This window comes from Schistocerca nitens, chromosome 6, assembly GCF_023898315.1.
Source record: "Schistocerca nitens isolate TAMUIC-IGC-003100 chromosome 6, iqSchNite1.1, whole genome shotgun sequence".
In the NCBI taxonomy this organism is placed as follows: Eukaryota; Metazoa; Arthropoda; class Insecta; order Orthoptera; family Acrididae; genus Schistocerca; species Schistocerca nitens.
The window spans coordinates 523,417,213-523,440,955 of NC_064619.1; the positions used below are offsets into that span (position 1 = coordinate 523,417,213).

Below are 23,743 nucleotides of genomic sequence, written 5' to 3' on the forward strand. Positions count from 1 at the left end.
TCTTGGTGGTTAACACGCATCTTGGATTGTACTGATTCAAAAGACTGCCATTCGGGTGTGCATCCGCCCCTGCATTGTTTCAGCAATATTTACAAACTGTTTGTGCGTCGGTCCCTACTGCTGCGAACTATCTGGACGATATTGTGATCTCCGGAAAGACAGAAGCCGAACATTTAGCCAACCTACGAACGTTATCTCAGGTCTTGCGACAAAATGGTCTTTGCTTGAGGAAGGACAAATGTGTGTTTTTTGCTCGTGACTTACCATATCTGGGCCATGTCATAAATGCCCAAGGCATACATCCGAGTCCAGAGCACCTCCGTGCCATACAGGAGTTGCCTTCGCCACAGAACTTGAAACAGCTCCAGAGTGTGTTGGGAAAAAATTAACTACTATGCCAGGTTTGTGCCGTGCGCTTCTTCCATTTCAGCTCCGCTTCATCGCTTACGCCGTAAAGGTGTTCCGTTCGTCTGGACGACGGAATGCGAACGCGCCTTTCGCCAGTTGAAATCGGCGTTGCTTTCAAATACTTGCCTTACGCCGTTCGATCCCCAGAAACCCCTTTTGTTGATGGTAGATGCATTGGAATTCGGGATCGGTGCTGTGCTTGCGCACAAAGATGGGTCGCATGATCGTCCTATTGCCTTTGCTTCAAAATTGCTCTCGTCTGCGCAACGCAATTATTCCCAGATAGAGAAAGAAGCTTTAGCTCTCGTGTTTGGTGTTACTAAGTTCCATGATTTCTTGTATGGTCGTCACTTTACCATCATCACAGACCACAAACCTTTGACATCGCTTTTTCATCCGAACAAGCCTGTACCTCCACGTACAGCGCAGAAATTCATTCGCTGGTCTCTTTTCCTCTCGCAGTACCGCTACGATATCTTGTATCGGTCCACTGCTAAGCACGGAAACACTGATGCGTTGTCCCGTTTGCCTGTTGCTGAGGATACAGCATTCGATTCTTCCGAACTTGCTTGCATGTTCATTGATTCGGAAACCGATGACGTGGTCGAATCATTTCCGATTGATTTTCGTCGTATAGCTACAGCCACAGCTGCTGACCCTGTCCTTGCTACTGTTTTGCGTTTTGTTGCTACGCAATGGCCCTTGTCAAAGTCACGGATAGAGGATCCGCTGGTTCGCCGATTTTTTGCTCACAAGGAGAGACTTTTTGTACGACGTGGTGTTTTGTTGTTGCGTTCGGATAATGATCAATCCCGAGTCGTGGTCCCACGTTCGTTACAGTCCTCTGTCTTACGGCTTCTTCACCAAGGACATTGGGGTATAGTGCGTACGAAACAACTTGCTCGTCAGCACTGTACTTGGTTCGGAATCGATGCTGCGATTACGAATATGTGCTCTTCTTGCATGGCGTGTGCCGAACAACAATCCGCACCGCCGCGGAAATTCTTTGCATGGCCGCAAGCCACTTCCCCTTGGCAACGCTTGCACATCGATTTTGCTGGTCCATTCTGGAATGCTCGATGGTTGGTTGTGGTGGATTCCTTCAGTAATTTTCCTTTTGTTGTCCGGATGTCTTCCACGACGTCATCTGCCACCATCCAAGCGTTGTCTGCTATTTTTTGCATTGAAGGTCTTCCCCAGACTATTGTTTCCGACAATGGCCCACAATTCATGTCCGCAGAATTTCGGTCATTCTGCAAGGCCAATGGTATTCAACATCTGACATCCGCGCCATTTTCGCCTCAGTCAAACGGTGCCGCTGAACAGTTGGTCCGGACTTTCAAGTCACAGATGTTGAAGTTGAAAGAGTCGCATTCTAGGGAGGACGCATTGTTGCTCTTTTTGTCTTCGTATCGCTCTCAGCCCCGCGATGGTCGCTCGCCGGCTGAGTTGCTCCATGGTCGTCCTCATCGAACCTTGATGTCTTTGCTGCATCCGCCGCATCAGGTTCCTGTGCAGCGGCAGACTCCTGCTTTTGCTCCAGGCGACGTTGTTTTCTATCGCAACTATCGCGGTTCACGGCGTTGGCTCGAAGGGCGCATTCTTCGCTGCCTCGGCCGCGCGCTGTATTTGGTTTTGGGGGCCTCTGGTGAGGTGCGTCGGCATCTCAATCAGCTGCGCCTCTGTCGTCGCCTGGGTTCTGCCGCTCCCCGTCTGCTTTCAGCGATGGTGCCGTCCGGTCAGCACCCTGGGGACTCATCTACTGATCTACTGGCTCGCCTCATCCCCAGGTGTTACCGACGCTGCCTTCCATTTTGCCTCATGGCGACGCGCCGCCGCCGCAGCCTGTGCTCCCGCCGGCGCCGCCCGCAGTGGACGCGTCACTGCAACCGCCTGGCGCCTCCCTGGGTCACGCGCCGCCGCTCGCTTCCCGTGACCGGCTGTCCTCCGCCATGGAACTCTTGCCCGCTCCGGACCGGATGTCGTCTTCGCCCGTCGGGTGCCCCGACCACATGGAGGTCGACCCTTCGGCCCCTCCTGTCTCTCTACGGGCGCATACTCCGCATGTTGACGTGCACCCTGGACTAGGTTTTCAGGCGTTTCCTAGCTCCCCTCGGACCGAATGGCCGGGTGCGGGTGGCACAGCCTCGCCTGTTGTTAGGCTCCCCACCTCATCGCATACGTCAACATGGGGTCCTCCCCACGGCGGGCGGAAGCCTTATCACACGACCGTTCGCCGATTTGCGGGGGAGGAATGTGGTGTCACTGCCAGACACCACACTTGCTAGGTGGTAGCTTTAAATCGGCCGCGGTCCATTAGTACATGTCGGACCCGCGTGTCGCCACTGTGTGATCGCAGACCGAGCGCCACCACACGGCAGGTCTCGAGAGACGTACGAGAACTCGCCCCAGTTGTACGGCGACGTTGCTAGCGACTATACTGACGAAGCCTTTGCTCTCATTTGCCAAGAGGCAGTTAGAATAGCCTTCAGCTAAGTTAATGGCTATGACTTAGCAAGGTGCCAATTGTCACAGTGCATGTATCTTACGAGTCTCATTTGTATAGTCAAGAGAGATGTATCACAAGGATTGATTAAAAGTTAAGTATATTCCAAAGATACGTATTTTCTTTATAGTATTCAATACGTATCCTGTTCCAGACTTGACGCCAGTCGGCGTGTGTGTACGCGTGCCTTTCGGCTTCCTCCTCAGTGTGGCGTGACTAGCTTGTTACGCCACAACATACGTAAAGTACAAGCTGTTACTGATTTGTTTGACTGATCGGACTGCTAAGTGCTATACAACCTACTGCACTCGCCTGACTTAAGTGCTCATAAGTTCAACTTGATTTCTAAACTGAAGGAAACACTTCACAGCATTTGCTTCAGAACTGCTACAAATTCGTCGGGCAATAGACCGCGCCGATCGAACTGTCGACACAACTGGCACTACTAAGGGTATCCTATGACTTCCACATCACTGGCAACGGGTTATACACAATGCTGGTGGTTACTTTGAAGGTCAGTTAAACTTTGAAACATGTACAAGCTATAAATACATAGTTGCCACTATTAAAGTTCCAACCCTCATACTTCAGCACATGATAAACCTTGAGTTTGTGCATGCCCTCCTGCACAACAGTGTCTTATGTTGGTGCACACCAGCTACATGATGCTGCTCTGCTGTCAACTGCACAATGCAAGTGTAGCTATCAACATTACACCAATTCACCAAACATGGAGTGTGCAGTGCATCTGTTCCAGCAATGCGGACATGCCTTTATATGTAGACTGGCAGTGTACATTTACAAACACACTCATGCTGCATGATGTCAAGCTGAATAACATCCATTGAAAACAAACAAGAGAAAATACTGCTGCAATTGCTTGTGAAAATTATGAAGTGCTAGTTAGGATGCCAATTAAGCACAATACCTGTGAGTGAAGTGACTTTTAACAGGCATATTTTTTATGCATGCGAACTATGACAATTTTATCTCTGCCTTAATTTCTACAGTCTTTCTTTGATTTTAGGATTTCATATTGCTATCGGTAAAAAAGAACCCTTACAGGATCACTCTGTTGTCTTTCTATCTGTCTGTCTGACTGTTAAAAGAGTCCTTTCTCTTAGGAACAGGTAGAAGTATCAAGCTGAAATTTATGTCACATTCTAAAGTCTAAGGTCCCTTGGTGGTGTGAAAAATTTAAGTTTCTAAGGCAATGCACTCAAAATACAGCCATTTCTGTCATATATTTCTATACTCAAATCCACTCATCAAAACCTATAAAAGACTTACCATTGATCTAGAATCGTGAAATTTGACAAGAAGCAAGCTTTCACAGTACAGGGAAAAGAAAAAAAAAATCTGAAAATTGTTAATCTGTAATTATATCACATACATTTTTTTAACCATCTGTTGTCAGTCTATGAAAACCCAATTTCTTTTCAGGAATGGGTAGGGGTAGAAAGTTGAAATTTATGTCAAATACCACTGTTTATAGTCCCTTGACAGAGCATATAATTCAAAAAGTCAAAGCAATCAAAAGATATGGCCATATGTGTCACATATTTCGATACTTGCAAACTCACTCTTCAAAACATATACACTGCCCTATGTCTGGCCTGGTGGTCTACTGGAGAAGTGAGTGTCTGGAAACTGAAGACTCAAGACTGGATCTTGGTTGTAAATGGACTTCGTTTTAACCTAGCCTTTACCCCTCAACAATGTGAAGAATTGCCAGAAACAACACTTGGTTTGGAGTCAACTTTAAATTGTAAGTTCCCTTTCCCCGAAGAGATAACTGGGGTAGGTTACAGATATGTAAGTTGCTGTAGTGACATCAAATAGAGAAGACTTGCACCAGGCCATTGACCCACACGAAATTGTTGTTATTATCTATATACATAATAAAGTTTTTACAGAACCCTCAGAGTACAAATTCTATTTGCACTGTCTGATTTTTTAAATCTGTATTTTGCTTATTGTTTAAAGATAATGCTGGACACACTTTATGTTTGCACTTCATTATAGCTTTAATAACATCACTAATGTCCTGATACTGTTGAGTAAGTTTTATACGTATTAATTTTTCTTTTCAGAGATACATGTATTTGCCTCTTTTGCAAAAAATTGTAATCCTGAGAAAACATCCACAACCTACCAAGTCAGCAAGCAGAAAGCATCACCTCAGGTTGTTTTCAATGTACTATGTGATCAAAAGCATCCAGACACTGGCTGAAAGTGACTTACAAGTTTGTGGTGCCCTCCATCGGTAATGCTGGAATTCAATATGGTGTTGACCCACCCTTAGCCTTGATGACAGCTTCCACTCTCACAGGAACACGTTCAATCACCTGCTTGAAGGTTTCTTGGGGAATGGCAGCCCTTTCTTCACGGAGTGCTGCACTGAGAAGAGGTATCGATGTCGGTTGGTGAGGTCGGGCACGAATTCGGCATTCCAAAACATCTCAAAGGCGTTCTATAGGATTCAGGTCAGGACACTGTCCAGGCCAGTCCATTACAGGGATGTTACTGGTTGGTTGGTTGGTTTGGGCAAGGAGACCAGACAGCGTGGTCATCGGTCTCATAGGATTAGGGAAGGATTGGGAAGGAAGGCGGCCGTGCCTTTCAGAGGAACCATCCCGGCATTTGCCTGGAGTGATTTAGGGAAATCACGGTAAACCTAAATCAGGATGGCCGGACGCGGGATTGAACCATCGTCCTTCCGAATGCGAGTCCAGTGTCTAACCACTGCGCCACCCCGCTCGGTGGATGTTACTGTCACATGTAACCACTCCACCACAGGCTGTGCATTATGAACTGGTGCTCGATCGTACTGAAAGGTTCAATCGCCATCCCCGAATTGCTCTTCAACAGTGGGAAGCAAGAAAGTACTTAAAACATCAACGTAGGCTGTGCTGTGATAGTGCCACACAAAACTACAAGGGGTGCAAACCCCCTTCATGAAAAACACGACCACACCGTTACACCACCGCCTCTGAATTTTACTGTTGGCACTACACACGCTGGCAGATGACGTTCACCAGGCATTCGCCATATTCACACCCTGCCATTGGATTGCCACATTGTGTACTGTGGTTCGACACTTCCCACATTTTTCCACTGTTCAATCGTCCAATGTTTACGCCAAGTGAGGTATTATTTAGCATTTACCTGTGTGATGTGTGCCTTATGAGCAGACAAGTTTATAGTACTTGCAGTGGATCCTGATGCAGTTTGTAATTCTTGTGTGATGGTCTGGACAGATGTCTGCCTATTACACATTAAGACTTTCTCCAACTCTCGGCGGTCTCTGTCAGTGAACAGACGAGATCAGCCTGTACACTTTTGTCCTGTACATGTGCCTTCACGTTTCCACTTCACTATCACATCAGAAACAGTGGACCTAGGGATCTTTAGGAGTGTGGAAATCTCGTGTACAGACATATGACACAAGTGACACCCAATCACCTGATCACGTCCGCGGAGTGCCCCATTCTGCTCTCTCACGATGTCTAATTATTACTGAGGTCGCTGACATGGAGTACCTGGCAGTTGGTGGTAGCACAACGCACCTAATATGAAAAACGTATGTTTTTGGGGGGATGTCTGAATACTTTTGATCACATAGTGTATCTTGCCAGCAGGATGTGTCAAAGTGTACCGCATCTCATCAGTCCAGGCAACTTTTTACCCCATTTTGTTGTGCCCAATCATGATGTACCAGCACCTAAGCTAATACTGAATTTTCAACTGAGTTAGCCCCTCTTCCAACAACAATGTATCATAGATCTCTTGAACAAAAAATTTGTGCCCAGTTCTTGGCAAAAGGCACAAGTCACACTCGTCTACAAGAAGGGTAGTAGAAGTAATCCACACAACTACCATCCAATACCCTTGACATCAATATGTTGTAGAATCTTAATATTTTGAACTCAAACATAATGAGGTATCTCGAACAGAGTGACCTCTTCAATACCAACCAGCATGGATACTGGAAATATTAATCATGTGAAACCCAACTCGCACTTTCCTCACATGACGTACTGAAAGTTTTGAATCAAGGCACTCACGTAAACATTATATTTCTTGATTTCCGAAAAGCATTTGACCCTGTACTACACCTACACTTACTGTTAAAAGCACGATCATATGGGGTATCAAGTGAAATTTATGACTGGACTGAGAACTTTTCGGTAGGAAGGATGCAGCACATTATCTTGGATGGAGGGTCATCATCAGATGATAAGTAACTTTGAGTCTGCCACAGGAAAGTGTGCTGGGACCCTCACTGCTCATGTTGTGTATTAGTGATCTTGGAGACAAAATTAATAGTAAGATCAGGCTTTTTAAAGACAATGCATTTATCTGTAACAAACAACTATCTGAAAGATGCTGCATAAATATTCAGTCAGATCTCGATAAGATTTCAAAGTGGTGCGGAGAGTGGAAACTTGCTTTAAATGTTCAGAAATGTAAAATTTTGCACTTCATAAAATAAAAAAGCATAGTATACTATGACTATACAATGAGTCACTGATGGAATTGGCCAACTCATACACATACCAGGGTGCAACATTTTAGGGACATGAAATGGAATTATCACATAGGTTCAGTTGTGGGGTTTATTGGTAGAATACTGGGGAAGTACAATCAGTCTACAAAAGAGGCTGCTTACAAATCACTCATGCAGCCACGTACCAGATAGGACTAACAGGGAATATTAAATGTATACAAAGAAGGGCAGCATGAATAGTCACAGGTTTGTTTAATTCAAGGGAGTGTGTCACACAGATACTGAAGGAAATGAACTGGAAGACTAATCTTGAAGACAGGTGTAAACTACCCTGAGAAAGTCTAGTAAGAAATTTTCAAGAACTGGCTTTAAATGATTACTCTAGGAATATTCTACAAACCCCTATGTATGCTCACATAGGGATCGTGTGGATAAGATTAGAATAATTGCTACATGCACGGAGGCATTCAATCTTTCTTCCCACACTCCATACATGAATGGAACAGGAGAATTGGATGTGAAAAGCATGGTGCCTACAAAACTTTAAGAGATGCAGAACTGTATCCAATACCCACAACATACCCTTAATCAAATACACCGGTATTGCAAGTCTTGCCCATACTGTGTTAAGCAGTCTTGGAAATAGCTAAAGCCTGGTCTAATGACATTCCAGTCATCTGACATCCTGAAATGTTCACTTTGTCATGCAGACAGAAGTGTGTTAGGTACTGAGACTGATAATGACTGAGCGAAAGTTTTTGAAAATGTCATCTGCTTGTGAAACAAGGTGAGGCTTGCATAAATTTCATTACTAGTAACCACAAAAACAACAAGGTAAATACAGTCTGCAAACCACCCTATACAATACTGACACTCATTGATGTCAAGTGTGTTTAATCTGTAGGAAAAGTAATGTGTTTTTATATTTGACTATCATTCAAAAACATTTTTCACTTAAAAATGCTGGACTGATTTTCCATTATGACTCAAATATGTGTTCCAAACACAGGAGAAGGTTCACAAAACACTAAATAAATATTGTGTGAATAACATACAGGCATTTTTCTATATGTATGCATGTGAAGTTACCAAATACCCTGCAAAGGAAAGTAATAATTACAAAACTTGATATGCACAACAAGAAGGAGTGGCTGAATAAAACTGGCTACACTGTTCTAACAAAGCTGTTCTGCAACTTCACATCTACACAGTGTCAACAATCATCTAAGAGCTAAATTCGAGCTATATAGTCTATACGATAAGCAACTGCTAAATACCACCACTAAATGAATTCACAGATTCATAAAGTGTTCTGCTTAACCATACAAATGAGCCAAAACATTATGACAACTTGATTCATAGCATGTTCATCCACCTTTACAACACAGTACAGTAGCGATTCTGCATGCCATGGATTCAACAGACCCTAGTAGGTTTCTGCAGGTATGTGGCACAAGATGTCTATGCACAGGTCGTGCAATTCCCTGACATTATGGGCCGGAGGTTCATGGTGCTTGCTGCTCCCTATAGTGACCCAGACGTGTTCCATCAGGTTCCAATCAGGCAAATTTGATGGCCAATACATCAAAGTTAGTCCACTACCATGATATTCAAACTACTGTGGCGTGATTCTGGTTTTACGACACAGACAGCTATCCGGAAGATGCCATTGCTATCAGGGAAGACATCAAGCATGACACGATGTTGGTGATCTGCAATTAATGTACACATAGTCCACAGCTGTCATGGTGCTTTTGACGACTGCCATGCTTGGAAAGCCAGGCGAAAAACTCCTACAGCAAAATACAGCCTACATGAGCCTATGTCTATGGTGTAGTGCAGGTTTTGAGCAGCTGTTAGCCCTTGCGACCGTGTATCCAGACACGACCATTGACTTGGTGTAGCAAGAAATGTGAATCATCTGTCAAGACAACATATGTCCACTGAATAGTCCAATCTTGATCCTCAGTCCACTGCGATCTTAACATACAATGGTGTTGCATCAACAAGGGAACATATATGGGTTATCTGCTGCACAGCTTTACTTCCACCAGTACCTCATCTCCTACCTTTCTCAGGCAGTGGCTAAGCCATGTCTCTGATATATAATTTCTTCTAGGAGTGCTAGTCCTGCAAGTTTCACATGAGGACTTCTATGAAGTTTGAAAGATGGTAATCTGGAAATCTTGACAAAATGGGGTGAAACATTTAACAGCTTAAAGAGAGTACGACTGAAGGCAGTTCAACAATGTAAGGATAAACTGGAGCATCTAACAGCAGTAAAACCAATGTAATATTATGATTAATGGGGACACACACAATGTAGAGAGATCACAGGAAATGAAGTTCCTAATACACCAGACAGAAGAAAGGAAATCTTAATTTTGTAGGAGAAACTAGCAATATATTGTTCTGAGTATTGGATGAGGTGAATGCTGCATATTATAAGATGCAAATATAATTGTTGAAAATAATTATATAAGAAATCATTTGATAAACTTGGACAAGGAAACTGTTGCCATTCCATTTGTGTGAAGATAATTGTAGTGAGTTCACCAGACAACTAGATTGTCTAGCTGTGAGTAATAGAGAGACAAGGAAATGGTGAAATATGACAGACTTCCTAGAGAATGGATGACAGAGCAGTCATAAAAAATAGATAATCTATAAATGTAACTGTTTTCTTTCAGGATAGTATAAGCGAGTAATGTAAAATTTTTATTGTATTAATGGCACCTTGTGTAGGGCACACTAACGTATTTTTGTGAGAAGATGTCTTAACAAAGAAATATTTTAGTTGTACACCATATTATGAGGAGAAATGATTCAGGCGAATGTTCTTGACAGGCATGCCAGCGTGTTCAACATAGAACTGGATGGACGGGCCTGAGTAAATTGCAAGGTATGGAGCAGTGGGCAGGATATTTGGAAAAGATGTCACATTTGGAGCCAGCTGTTCATTGGGTTATCAACTGAAGGACAGGCAAGACACTAGCATATGGCTACTACTTGTCAGCAGGCTATGAAGATGAAGGTTTGAGGCTGCACTCACGATAGAAAAAATACGCGTAAGTGCCATGTATCGTCATTGTCATCTTTATTTCCATTTTATACAGCACCAGGTCGCATTGCGAGATTATTGGTATTTCTCCACTTTTCCTCTGTCTGCCATTATTCTTCTATAATTGTTCTGTTCCTTTCCAGATTCCTTCTTTTTAAACTGGTCTTTATTGAGTCAATCAATCTTGATCTAGGTCTCCCTGAAACTTGGCCTTCACCACTTATTTTGGTATTCTTCCATCTTCCATTCTCTTTACATGTCCAAACCATTTTAACATGTTTTTATCACTTCTCTCATTCAGCTTTTCTACTCTTCTGGTTACCACCATAGTCTTGCTTTTCTCCACACTCCATTTTATTCAGTATTTCTTGATTTTTCAATTAATATGTCTATTTGTCCGTGTACCGGCCTTGCCACAGTGGATACACCAGTTCCCGTGAGAGCACCGAAGTAAAGCGCTGTCGGGCGTGGTCGGCACTTGGATGGGTGACCATCCAGGCCGCCATGCGCTGTTGCCATATTTCGGGGTGCACTCAGCCTTGTGATGCCAACTGAGGAGCTACTCGATCGAATAGTAGCGCCTTCGGTCAAGAATACCATCATACCATCATAACGGCCGAGAGAGCGGTGTGCTGACCCCACACCCCTCCTATCCCCATCCTCCACTGAGGATGACACAGCGGTCGGATGGTCCCGGTAGGCCACTCGTGGCCTGAAGATGTGAGTGCTATTTGTCTGTGTACCTTCTTGCTGTTGGTTCCCCACACCACAATATCATCAGCATATAGCAATAACTTTATCTCTCTTCCTCTATGAGCTTCTTTTGTCTCTTCGCAACTTCAGGCATCACCATTATAAATGGCCTCAAACCCGTAAGCGTCCTAAACTAATCAGTTTTTTCCAACTTGAGTCTGGAAACAGCTGAAGCTTTTGTCACATATTGCTTAAAAGATTTTCCAGCTCCCTTCCTCTTCTAGGTTTCTCTTACCGTTTCTTGGGGACACTATCGTCAGCCTGCACTATGTCAAAAAATGTCATCGCCAGATCTCTCCCATACTGCCAATGTTTTTTTTCCGTCAACTGTCTCATATGAAAGATTGGGTCCATTGTTGATCTATCATGTTGAAAACCATACTGCTCCTCTTCTAACTGACATTCTTTTCCTCAATCTTCTTTCCTTGCCACTTGTAATATGAGTGTGGTTCCTCAATAGTTATCACACAATTTTTTATTTCCTTTCTTGAACACTGAAATTATTATCCCTATTCTTCAAAGGCACACATTTCTGAGTCTATATGCACCTTAGCAATCTACACAGCCATTGTAGCCTAGTAGGTGCAGATGACTTTATCATATCCACACTTATTTCATCTAACCCAGGTGCTTTTCCTGTTTTTCTCTTCTTTCATGCCCAGGTCCCCATGCCAAACTTTTGTTTCCTTTTCAACACTGTTTTTCACATTTAGCCGTTTGTCAAAGTACTCTTTCCATCTTTTCCTTATCTCCTCTGGTTGGTTTTATTAGCTCTCCATTTTCCCCTTGCACCAGCTTTTTGTAAGTGCTTTCCCTCCTCTTACTCCTTGTAATTCCATACCGCATTCTTTTATCCTCCCCGGTAACATCCTACTCCAACTCATTTCTAAATGCCTCCAAGCTCTTCCTCTTTTTTTCCACTACCACTTTCATATACTTCTTTTTACTTTCCTGGTATTTCTTCTTATTTTCTTCCTTATCTCTGTTCCACTCATGCCACACTTTCTTTTTTCCTTGTAATACTTCTTTCACTTGCTCATTCCATCATGGTGTTTCCTTATGCTTTGCCCTTTCAGGCATTCTGCCACAAGTGTTCTCTGCACAGTCTGAAATGCCTCTTTGAACTTACCCCATTCCTCTTCCACATTAAGTACTTGTGACTTTGAACTTAAGTAACCATCTGAACTTTTCTTGTACCTTCCTATCTTTTAGTTCCCACACTTTTATTTTTTTCTCCCATTTTGTTTTTATTCCTCTCATTTTACCCTTCCTCGTCTTTGCCGCCGTTACTCAATGGTAACCATCAAAAGCTTCTCCTAGGAGTGCAGTTACATCCATCAACTGTCAACAGTTTTACTTTTCCATCAGAAAGTACTCAATGAGAGTTTTTATGCTTCTCTCACCCCACCCATATCTTGTTATCTTCTGGCTCTTTTTCTTCCTGAACCATGTGTTGTTCATGATGGAACCATTTCTTTTGCAGAACTCGATCAACTTCTCTCCTTTCTTATTTTTTTCCATATCCATACAGACCAATTATCTCTCACTAGTCTTTCCTTTCCCATCTGTGCATCACTATCACATCCATATCTGTAATTTCATTCTCTAATTTCTTTAGAAATTCCTTGATGTTCTCGCCTTTATGAGGAGAGCTTTGTCCTTTAGACAGAAATCAAGACATTCTTGTGGGAAAGAATATTCTAGCAGGCCAAAAATACAATGAAGGGTGTTGCGTGCAATCATACCTGAGTGGAAAAAGAGCCTAAATAAGTGTTTAAAAGGGCAGCAACAGTCAGTGTGTGAGAGTATCAATGAAATATCGAAGCAGTAACAAGCTTGGTACGCCAAGACAGGAGCCAGAAACATTGGCAAACAGCAGTAGTTACTGATTAAACTCTCATACTTCTCCACAAGAACACATTATTACTCCGGCAGCAAAACTACAACTGATAGATAAGTAGCAATCTTACAAGTGCACAACATACATTTCATTGAATAGTGTTGAACAGTGACAAGCCATCCCTATCTCAAATATCACGTAGTAGAAGTCACTTGCTAGTAGGAGCAAATGGCTGAATAGTACTGGTACTTGTCTCCTACGACTTAGGCCAAGGGACCTGTGATATAGTAATTAGACCAAATGGCCAGTGATTCATAAGATGGCAGAACATGTGCACTAGTCTCTGAGTGAGGCACCCTAGATGGTGCATTTAACAGTGATTATAACAGGAAAATAGATGGCTCTTGTGTCTTGATACTGGGAAGCCCACATTTAGCAGGATGAAATCACAGTGAAAAGGGCTCCAGTTGATGTATATGTGTTAGTAGATTCTGTGGGCAGACACCTTGCATATAAACATGTCTACTGGTAAATGAGTCTGCTTAAAGAGTTCAATCACTTGCTACTTTGGTAGGTCACCAACCCTATCAAAAATTCTTCTCTGTTCCCCAGCATCAATTCTAAACAACAAAGGTTATACTCCCTCTCAACTCCATTTTAAATGTTAATTAGGGAAAAGCACAACAGAACAATCTTCTCGTTAACATCCTGACTGCGTCATGCAGGCCATACCAACTCTACATTGGTAGCCTGAACATGTGTTGGGACCAAGTGAGGTGGCGCAGTGGTTGGCACACTGGACTTGCATTCGGGAGGACGACAGTTCAAACCCGTGTCCGTCCACCCTGATTTAGGTTTTCCGTGATTTCCCTAAATCGCTTCAGGCAAATGCCAGGGAGACTGATGACCTCGCAGTTTGGTCCCGTCCCCAGAATCAACCAACCAACCTGTACTGGGATGTGGTGCTAACATGCTACACTGTCTAACCAGTTATATTAATCTGAATCTAGTAATTATATGAATATAACAGCCTCTCCTTCCCTCTTTCCCGTCCCCAGAATCAACCAACCAACCTGTACTGGGATGTGGTGCTAACATGCTACACTGTCTAACCAGTTATATTAATCTGAATCTAGTAATTATATGAATATAACAGCCTCTCCTTCCCTCTTTCCTGACGAAGCAACCATTGGTTGCGAAAGCTTGAATTTTGCTGTGTATGCTTGTGTGTCTATCGACATGCCAGCGCTTTCGTTTGGTAAGTCATATCATCTTTGTTTTTAGATATGAATCTAGTAATTTTCGTATTATGACTTTTTCTCATGTAACAGCAACTTACAATTTTTGGGGACCAAAAAACTCTAGGTTTAGAGTACTATTCTGGGTCTTCATGTTCATTTATTTGGCATACAACATAAAACTAACAAAACCCAGAATGCCTAGTTACTTCTGCAAAATCTGCAATAACCAATTAATTTTTACATACTTTTGGGGCTAAGACAAGAGCAGGGGATAGCATCCACCTGAACACTCATTTAGTATTAGGTAGCCATGTTAATGCTCATTTGTCGCTGTGCGGTTCTTAGTGCTACAGTCTGGAACTGCGTGACCGCTACGGTCGCAAGTTCGAATCCTGCCTCGGGCATGGATGTGTGTGATGTCCTTAGGTTAGTTAGGTTTAAGAAGTTCTAAGTTCTAGGGGACTGATGACCTCAGCAGTTAAGTCCCATAGTGCTCAGAGCCATTTGAACCATTTTTAATGCTCATTTGATATTATGTACTTCTACCTCAGCTCACCTTACACTGTTTTATGCAACTGTTTCACACTTCTATTTCCCCACTTCGCCCATACTGTATTCAGCTTCCGACAGTTTGGACATGTTTTCTGCAGAATTGTTTTATCCACTGAGATATCTTCACTGATAGATTCTAACTATGTCATCCAAAAGTGAAGCAGAATTGCTTCACTTGCATAAAACAAGAAAAAATTGTTATGTATGGAATGCTGATTCAACTAACAAAGACTGATGAAAAAATTAAAATGTGTCAATTTTAAAAGATGTTTGATCTAATAGAATCAACAGCCATAACAACTATAAAAGGTAAAGAAAAAACTGATAAAGATCAACAGACAGTGATGGTTGGCTCAACTGCAGCTGGTTATTGTAAATTAAAACCCCTCTACGTTTATCACTTAGAAAATCGAAGAGCTTTAAAAAATATATTTAAAGCCAGGTTACATGTGATTTGCATGCTGAATGCTACAGCCTGGGTGACAACTTCTCTTTTTGAATACTCGTTTGGTTATCACTTCATACACGAAGTAGAACGTTATTGCTAATTAAAATAAATCACATTTAAAATGATGCTATTAATAGGCAACACACCAGGTCATCCCCCTGTTACTCTTAAGACCTGCTGGATTCACACAATCAGTAACTGACAACTGATGAACTTATAGGAATGCATGAGCAAGAGGAAAACATTGAACAACTTGATTCTTTAGAATCAGTTCAATCAGAAGATCTAATGACAGTTGCGAACTTGACAGAAGACCTCAGTTCAACTGAAAACTGGTTACAAATTTTAGTAAAAATATACTCCAATGAAATGCACACTTCTGCTACAAAATGAGGAATACAAGCTTTATTATTAGTGTGTTACAAGGAAATTTTTCACGAGAAGAAAATAAATTTGATTTGACAGGTGATACTGGTAGATTTTATGAAGCCTTTTATGTCAAAATAACTTTGGTTGATATTGTTGCAATTCATAATACTGTACTGCAATGTAATTTGTTGTGTTAATGAACAAAGTCCATAAGTCACATTGTTTTCTTTAGCCTTTTGTCTCAATTGAACATAATCTGACTGTATTTATATGCAAACTTGGACCCTGACTTATGCGAATTCAACTTACATGGTTATTGCTTGGTCCCACTTATTGTGTAACTCTGGGCAATTACTGTACTTATATGTTTAGTTACACGGATAGCATCTGGGTTCATATAATAGCCACATCAACACCAAGCACTTGACGTTGACTGAGACTGAATCCTGGCTTATTTGCTTTATACCTTGATTACAAATCACAGCTTATACTTCTGTTTGGAAGGAAAAGGGACAACGACAAACCAAATAAATATTTTCTCTGATGGCAGTTGCAGTACACGACTGCAATGTCATGAGAGAATTGAAAACATTGTAATTAGATTTTTATTCTAAGAATAGGTGTAGGTGCAGCATAATGAAAATTACATAAACGAGGCAAAATTGTGGAGTGAAAGTCCTAATTAATTGGTTTACTGAAATTTCTTATGGTACAACTCATGACATTTTAACATTATGTGAATTAAAAGAAAATGACGAAGTCTCAAACATTACATTTACTCCATTAGTTGTCACCACATTTTTTCAATAATGGTAGAGCTTTGTGTATAAAGTTAACCTATTCCCATCGCTTTTCCCTTTTGCATGTGTACTTTTAATGCACAATGTGTTTGCCACAATACACTGTCAGTTTATTACCTACTCAAAAAAGTATGTGTTAAATTCTAATACTCACGAAAGTTCTTCCCAGGCAATAAAATAAGCTTGCTTTGGTCAGATAAGTCTTTTCCAGGACATATGTCTTCTGTATCACCACATAATAAAACTTTTATAGCAGATATAAATTTTGGTGACAATTTACTGCTTGTAATAACTTTTGTGGGATGTACTTGATAAAACAAACTGTGGAGCATGTTAAATTCTGGATTAACATCAACTATATCATTCATCACGGTAATCTAAAACAGGGAAAGTAGCTGTTAAGTTGTTAAAAGTCAAATAAAGACCACTAACTTCAAACAAGAATATTTCATTATTAAATACAATTTACCATGTGTGAGTGGAAAAAGCTGTGTATCATTTTAGCAAGTTACAATCACAATTAGAAAACATGAGAATTCATGAACTAAATAGTGAATGTTATTTCGAAATTCAACAGTGTATAAACTACCTAAAAATAATACTCATTATAAATTTATTTTAATTTTAATTATTTGCATCTACTAGGTTAGAGATATTTAACACCTGGAAATTTATAATCAACTAATTAATTGATCTGTCATGACCCTTAAATCCCATCATTAAGGAGAGTCTTCAGGATGTGGAACACGACATGAACTATACATTCAGGCTATTTGTATAAAGTACACTAACAACAAATTATGACTAGTGTTAAATCTTCTCACACTGATAATTATTGAAATTATTTATACGTATGTAATACAGCAAACTGTGTATTTGTATGAAGTTCACTTGTTTTAGGAAAAACCTTCTTCTTCTGTGATCAACCTATAGGTTGGTTTCCAGTGGCCATTTTACATGCCTGGTCTTCCACAAGTCTCTTCATCTTATGTAGCTTCTGCAACTTTTTTTCTTTTATTGCTGGTCAAAAGAATTTAGGCTGAATCAACCTCGACTTTTTTTCCCTTCTAATATCCCTTCCAAAACAGTGTTTATCAGTCATTCATGTCTTAGAACATGGCCAATCAATAGATCAGCTTTCATTCTCAACTGAGCCACGACTTTTTCATTGGTTATTCTGTCAGTCCATGATATTTTTAGCATTCTCCGATAATACCATAGCTCAAATGCTACAATTTACTTCTTTTCTCGTGCTGTATGGCCCATTCCATGTAGCATTTTGTTCCATGTACAGGGTGTACATGAAGTCAGTAACACTTTCAATTTTATATTGCACAAGAATCAAACATTGTACAGATATCATATATACCTAGGGAAGAATTGTACCGGAACTTGAGAACAATATCCGAGGAAATCAGACTCAAAAGGGCAAGGTTTTCTGGACAAGTAATTAGGATGAGTATAGACAGAATGATGAAGAGAGTGTGGGAAACAACAGGAGGACAAGGGGAAAGACAGGAACCAAGTAGGTTGTTGAACTAAAGAAGAACTGTTTGGAACTGGGGATCAAGGTCGAAGGAAAGGAAAATTGGAGGAACAAGTATACACTGACCAATATGCCGGAGATCAATGAAGGAAAAGATTAAGAGTGTCACCAGTGGAGCCGACAGGAGAAACGAGAGCACTGTACAGGATGTTCCTACTTAGACATGTTGCAGCAATGGCTGATGCCTCTAATGCAATTGGACTCTCCATTCATCTTTCAGCAGGATGGAGCTCCACACCATTTTCATCGAGAAGATAGTGGGTACCTGAAAACGGAGCTGCCGCATCGATAGGCTGGCCATGCTATCTCACTCCATGTGACTTTTTTCTACGGGGACACATTAAAGATCTGGTGTACATACCGCCTCTACCATGTGATGTAGCAGAGCTTCGGGAGAGAATACGGGAAGCGACTGCCACAACCGTATTGACGTCTACCAGGTCACTCATGGTTTGCATATTCAATGTTTTGGGGCAAAAAAAAAAAAAAACTTCCAGAATTTCTCTTCAAAATGCAATATGTATGACATCTGTACAATGTTTAGTTCTTTTGCAATAAATAGGCCTAATTGAAAGTGTTCCCAAACTTTATGTACACCCTGTATATACATACATATGTGTTATTTGGTTAGCAGCCACATAACAGTTATTCTTGAAATACTCCACCTTTTATTAACACCAAATGCAAAGCAGTAATTCTGTACAATCATACTGTAACCCATACAAGAGTAGTAAAATAACGAAGACTTAATACCAAACTGAGAGTCATGTCGCTTCGATAGAAATTCTATTCTGATGATAAGTTCAACTATAACATTTCCACTCCAGCTAATTTGAGGATGGGCTGTGCCTAACCACATATCAATAAATCTTTGTTGATCTCTTAAGTTCAGATTTGATCCTGTTCTGTCCCTGGTTCAGGAGTAGCCAAATTACACGCCATTCAGTTCTGCTCTTCAGTTGTATGATGACAACTGTTCTTCAGGGTGCTGCATTTTCTGCGTTGGTTTTGATGCCTTTTGACAGTTCCATAAGACAGTTTCATGGTGTACAGTGTATTTCCCAGTTGTCTGATTACACTGCCAATGATCCATGGTTGGCCACTTAGAAAATTCTGTGCTTGGTCACCAACCTGGAACTTTGAACTCTTCTTTGGCTTTGCCTCCTCATTCAAGGGATGGATAAGGGACAATGTGATCCTTGGCTGTTGGCCATTAAGTAGTTCAGCAGATGATTTTCCAGATATTGTGTTTGGAGTTGTGTGATAAGTAATCAGTATTTTTACAGAGCATCCTGCTTGTCCTCTCCTCCCTAAGTTAGGCTTTTCCATGGTTTCCTTGGCAGACTTGACATATTTTTCTGCTTCACCATTTGAAGGGGAGTGAAACAGAACTACAATCAGGTTCTTGCCACAGAAATCTTTGAATTCCTTTGATACAAATCGTGTGCCGATGTCAGAAACTATGGTCTTGGGGATTCCTTCTATGGCAAACAATTTTTAGTGCCTTTATTGTAACTTCTGAAGTGATTTATGTCATTTCAAATATACGTATGTGACAACTGTAAGTACGTGTCCACACATATGAATCATGATGCTTCCCAAATTGGTACAGCATAATCAATGGGAATTCTTCCCCAAGGTTCTGTTGCTTGGGATCAGTTTTGAAAATGTCACGTGACAAGGATCACATTGTGAAACCATTTCTTCATATTCTTTGTCCACCAACAAAGTCTTCCTGCCATTTATTTCATTCTGATGATGCCCCAATACCCATCTCCAAAATTTTCTTTTGGCACATTTGGGTATGATAACCCTTGTGAAACCTGTCTGAAGAACCAATAAACTACAGCTGGTGCTGATGGCAGTCTTTTTGTTAAAATGTGCTGCAATTTTTTATTATTTTGGCAAATAATCTGGCCATCCATTCTTCACGAAATGCAGAAACGTTTTTAGTGCTGATCTTCACTCATCGCTTCTCAAATTTTTCTCTGATTAACTGGGAATGAATTCATCTGTTCATTAATTTCTTCATCATGCTGCAAGCAGGATTGTTCTGATATATCGACTTTTTCATCTTGAGTGGCAGGCAGCATTGGTAAGGTGGCAGCATTGCAATTTTTTATGTAGGCCTGTACCTGACTTCATAGTTATGTTCTACTAATGTGATTGCCCAGGTTTGTAGTCTCTTAACTGTCTTTATGGAAGCTTTTTGCTAGAATGGAATACTTAAACCAGAGGCTTGTAATCTGTGATCAGTTCAAAACTTCTTTCATGCTCGTATTAGTGAAGTTTGTTGGCATCATAAATTATGGATAGTGCTTCTTTTTCAATCTGGGTGTAAATGTCCTGATTTTCATTTATAGTTTTGGAAGCAAAGGTAATGGCTTTGGTCTCTAAATATGTCTGCTTGTGTCTGGATATGTGTGGATGGATATGTGTATGTGTGCGAGTGTATACCCGTCCTTTTTTCCCCCTAAGGTAAGTCTTTCCGCTCCCGGGATTGGAATGACTCCTTACCCTCTCCCTTAAAACCCACATCCTTTCGTCTTTCCCTCTCCTTCCCTCTTTCCTGATGAGGCAACAGTTTGTTGCGAAAGCTTGAAGTTTGTGTGTATGTTTGTGTGTCTGTCGACCTGCCAGCACTTTCATTTGGTAAGTCACATCATCTTTGTTTTTAGATATATTTTTCCTATGTGGAATGTTTCCCTCAGAGGGAAACATTCCACATGGGAAAAATATATCTAAAAACAAAGATGATGTCACTTACCGAACGAAAGCGCTGGCAGGTCGATAGACACACAAACAAACACAAACACACACACAAAATTCAAGCTTTCGCAACAAACTGTTGCCTCATCAGGAAAGAGGGAAGGAGAGGGAAAGACGAAAGGATATGGGTTTTAGGGGAGAGGGTAAGGAGACATTCCAATCCCGGGAGCGGAAAGACTTACCTTAGGGGGAAAAAAGGACGGGTATACACTCGCACACACACACATATCCATCCACACATATACAGACACAAGCAGACATCTCACAAGCTTAAGCTTCAAAAATGCTGGTTCTTCTTGCTTAGCCTATCTGAACTGCGAATTTTTCTTTCAAAGTTAGTAGTGCTACAGCGATTTCAGCAAATCCCTTGATGAACTTGTTATAGTAATTTAATCTTTTAATAAAATATTCTAGTTTCTGAATATTCTCTTTATAAGATAGCTCTTTAATTTATTCCACATTAGCTTCAGATGGTTGGATTCCATCTGCATCAATGATGTGACCTAGGTGTTCTACTTTCTTTTTGAAGAATTCCAGCATATTTCCTTCGCATCTGATGCCATTTTCTCTTTACGTCATGTGAAAAGTATGTCCAAATTCATTATCCATATTTTTGGCTGTGATAATTACAGTGTCCAAGTAACTGGCATATTCAGGTTTGGTACCAGTGATCTGCTTCAAAAATTGCTGGTATACTGAGGAGTACTTACATTTTCCCAAAACAAGTTCCAAATTCCATGAAAAGTGAACAAGTAACCAAAGTTCCATTTAACACTATTATTTGGATAATAATTGAAACACGAACCTTATACTTAGTAATTTATCAACTTACAAAAGAAAGATAGAATCTCAGTAAACTCAAACTCAAAATCATAATAAATCGCAGAATCATTATAATTAAAATTAGCAAAGTATGACCAATGATCTCAAAGAATACTTCGTGTGAGTACTCTTTGAGAATCGTGAGTAATGGCTAAGGAAAATTTGATCCATTGTCACTACATTACAAGAGTTAGCCGAAGCTGGTCAGACTTGTTTGAATACTCATATATGTAGGCTCGGTTAGATTGTTTTTCGAGGATTGATAATTGCGATCTACTATGACACAGTGAAACGAAACATTGACTTCAACTATAACATCGTTTAGAATTCAGATAGAGGACTACCTTGTATTAGACCGAAGTGAACTTTTTAATTAGATAACTCGAACGCAATTCTAGTTAAGCATTGAACAGTGATAGACAATTAAATTCATTCATAACTGCAAATGGATTCTGGAACTTGGCAATAGCTTTAAAGCACACAATTTATAAACCCCCCCCCCTCCACACACACACACACACACACACACACACACACACACACCACCACCACCACCTGGGAAAGCTGCTTCCTCACGGCCTTGTTAGGAAGTGATTGTTATTGTGAAATAAACCACCCTTTCGTGCCAATTTACGCATTTGTGATTCCAAATCACAAAATTGTTTACAGACATAACTGTGATCTTTTCGGGCTGCGATAATATTTGACTGAAGTGCTCGGCGCATATATAGAAACTCTTTGATGTTGGGAAGCAATCGCAATGTTACGACTTATTAGAGATTTGAAATTACAAGCAAACTATGGGGAAGTCGGGTGTCGGTGGAATTGAATTGAATTTATCATTAAGATTTTAATAGCAACTGTTAAACCATCGAAAATAAACGAGTTGATTACGACGAGTAGTGTAATATTGGTCACAATTGGTGAAGTAAATATCACGCACACGTTGAGAGTTCAATTCAGCACTGTTTTTTGTAACGTCGTCTTTACCTAATAACAGTATCATCGCTCTACCGACTATTGCCGAGTTTTAATCAGGGCCGATCAATACTAATCTGGGGCCACAGCAGAAGCGTCCACGTCGCGGCCCTGGGAGGACTACTTGTAGTCCTGTTGATTCTGCCACCACCAAGCCATTACAAGAAAGAACAAAATGCATGACGACCCTCATAATCGGTCCTCCTTAAGACCACGTTTGACTATCATCTCCATAAATGTGGAGGGATTATCACCTGCCAAACAGGATATACTGGCTGATTTGTGCAGATCATGTCCTATGCCTACAGGAAACGCACCGAGGCCCAAACAGCAATAGACCCAAAATTGCGGGCATGAAACTGGCAATCGAACGGCCTGACGATCAATACGGAAGTGCAATTTTCATACGAGAGGGAGTAGCCTACGATGGGTTTCAACTTTCAGACAAAAACAACATTGGACCTCTCAGAGTTGAGACTGATCATATGACAATAACATCAATATATAAGCCTCCAAATACGTCATTCGAATATGACCTGCCACGCAATAATCCCCTTCCCACGGGCAGTATTGTAATGGGTGACTTCAATAGTCACCATACACACTGGGGATACAATGAATCTAATGAAGACGGACTCAAGGTGGAGACAAGGGCAGATGCTGAATCACTCTGTCTCATACCCGACGCCAAACTCCCCCATGTTTTAACAGCGGCAGGTGGCAAAGGGGATACAACCCTGACCTCGTCTTCGTCAGCCAGAACTTGGTACTGAGTGCGTGAAAGATGTCCTGGGTCCTATTCCACACTCCCAACATAGACCCATCAAACTCACAGTTACTTCAGCAGTGGTGCCAGTGCGCATTCCATTTCAACGAAGATTTAATTTCAAGAGTGCAAACTGGGAAGGTTTCACAATTGGAATCGATGAAAAGCTGCAAACTCTAGAACCAACACCCAGCAACTACGATATGTTCATAGAAATCGTCCAGAATGTATCAAGAAAGTCTATCTCTAGGGGCTGCAGAACGGAGTTTGTACCGGGCCTAACGAAAGACAGCCGGCAACTATACGATGCATATAAGGAAAAGTATGAGGAAAACCCATTCTCTGAAGAAACTCTTGAACTTGCAAATGCACTT

At 41.2% G+C, this 23,743-nt stretch overlaps 1 protein-coding gene across 1 annotated transcript in view; it reads right to left on the reverse strand.

The window, feature by feature from the left end:
- Nucleotides 1-23,743, reverse strand: part of LOC126263439 (mutS protein homolog 5-like) — a 265,557-nt gene that overhangs the window by 230,445 nt on the left and 11,369 nt on the right. The window contains exon 4 of the mRNA XM_049960532.1: nt 16,643-16,865. Within this exon, the coding sequence (XP_049816489.1) occupies nt 16,643-16,865 (223 nt within the window). The remainder of the gene's footprint in view (nt 1-16,642; nt 16,866-23,743) is intronic.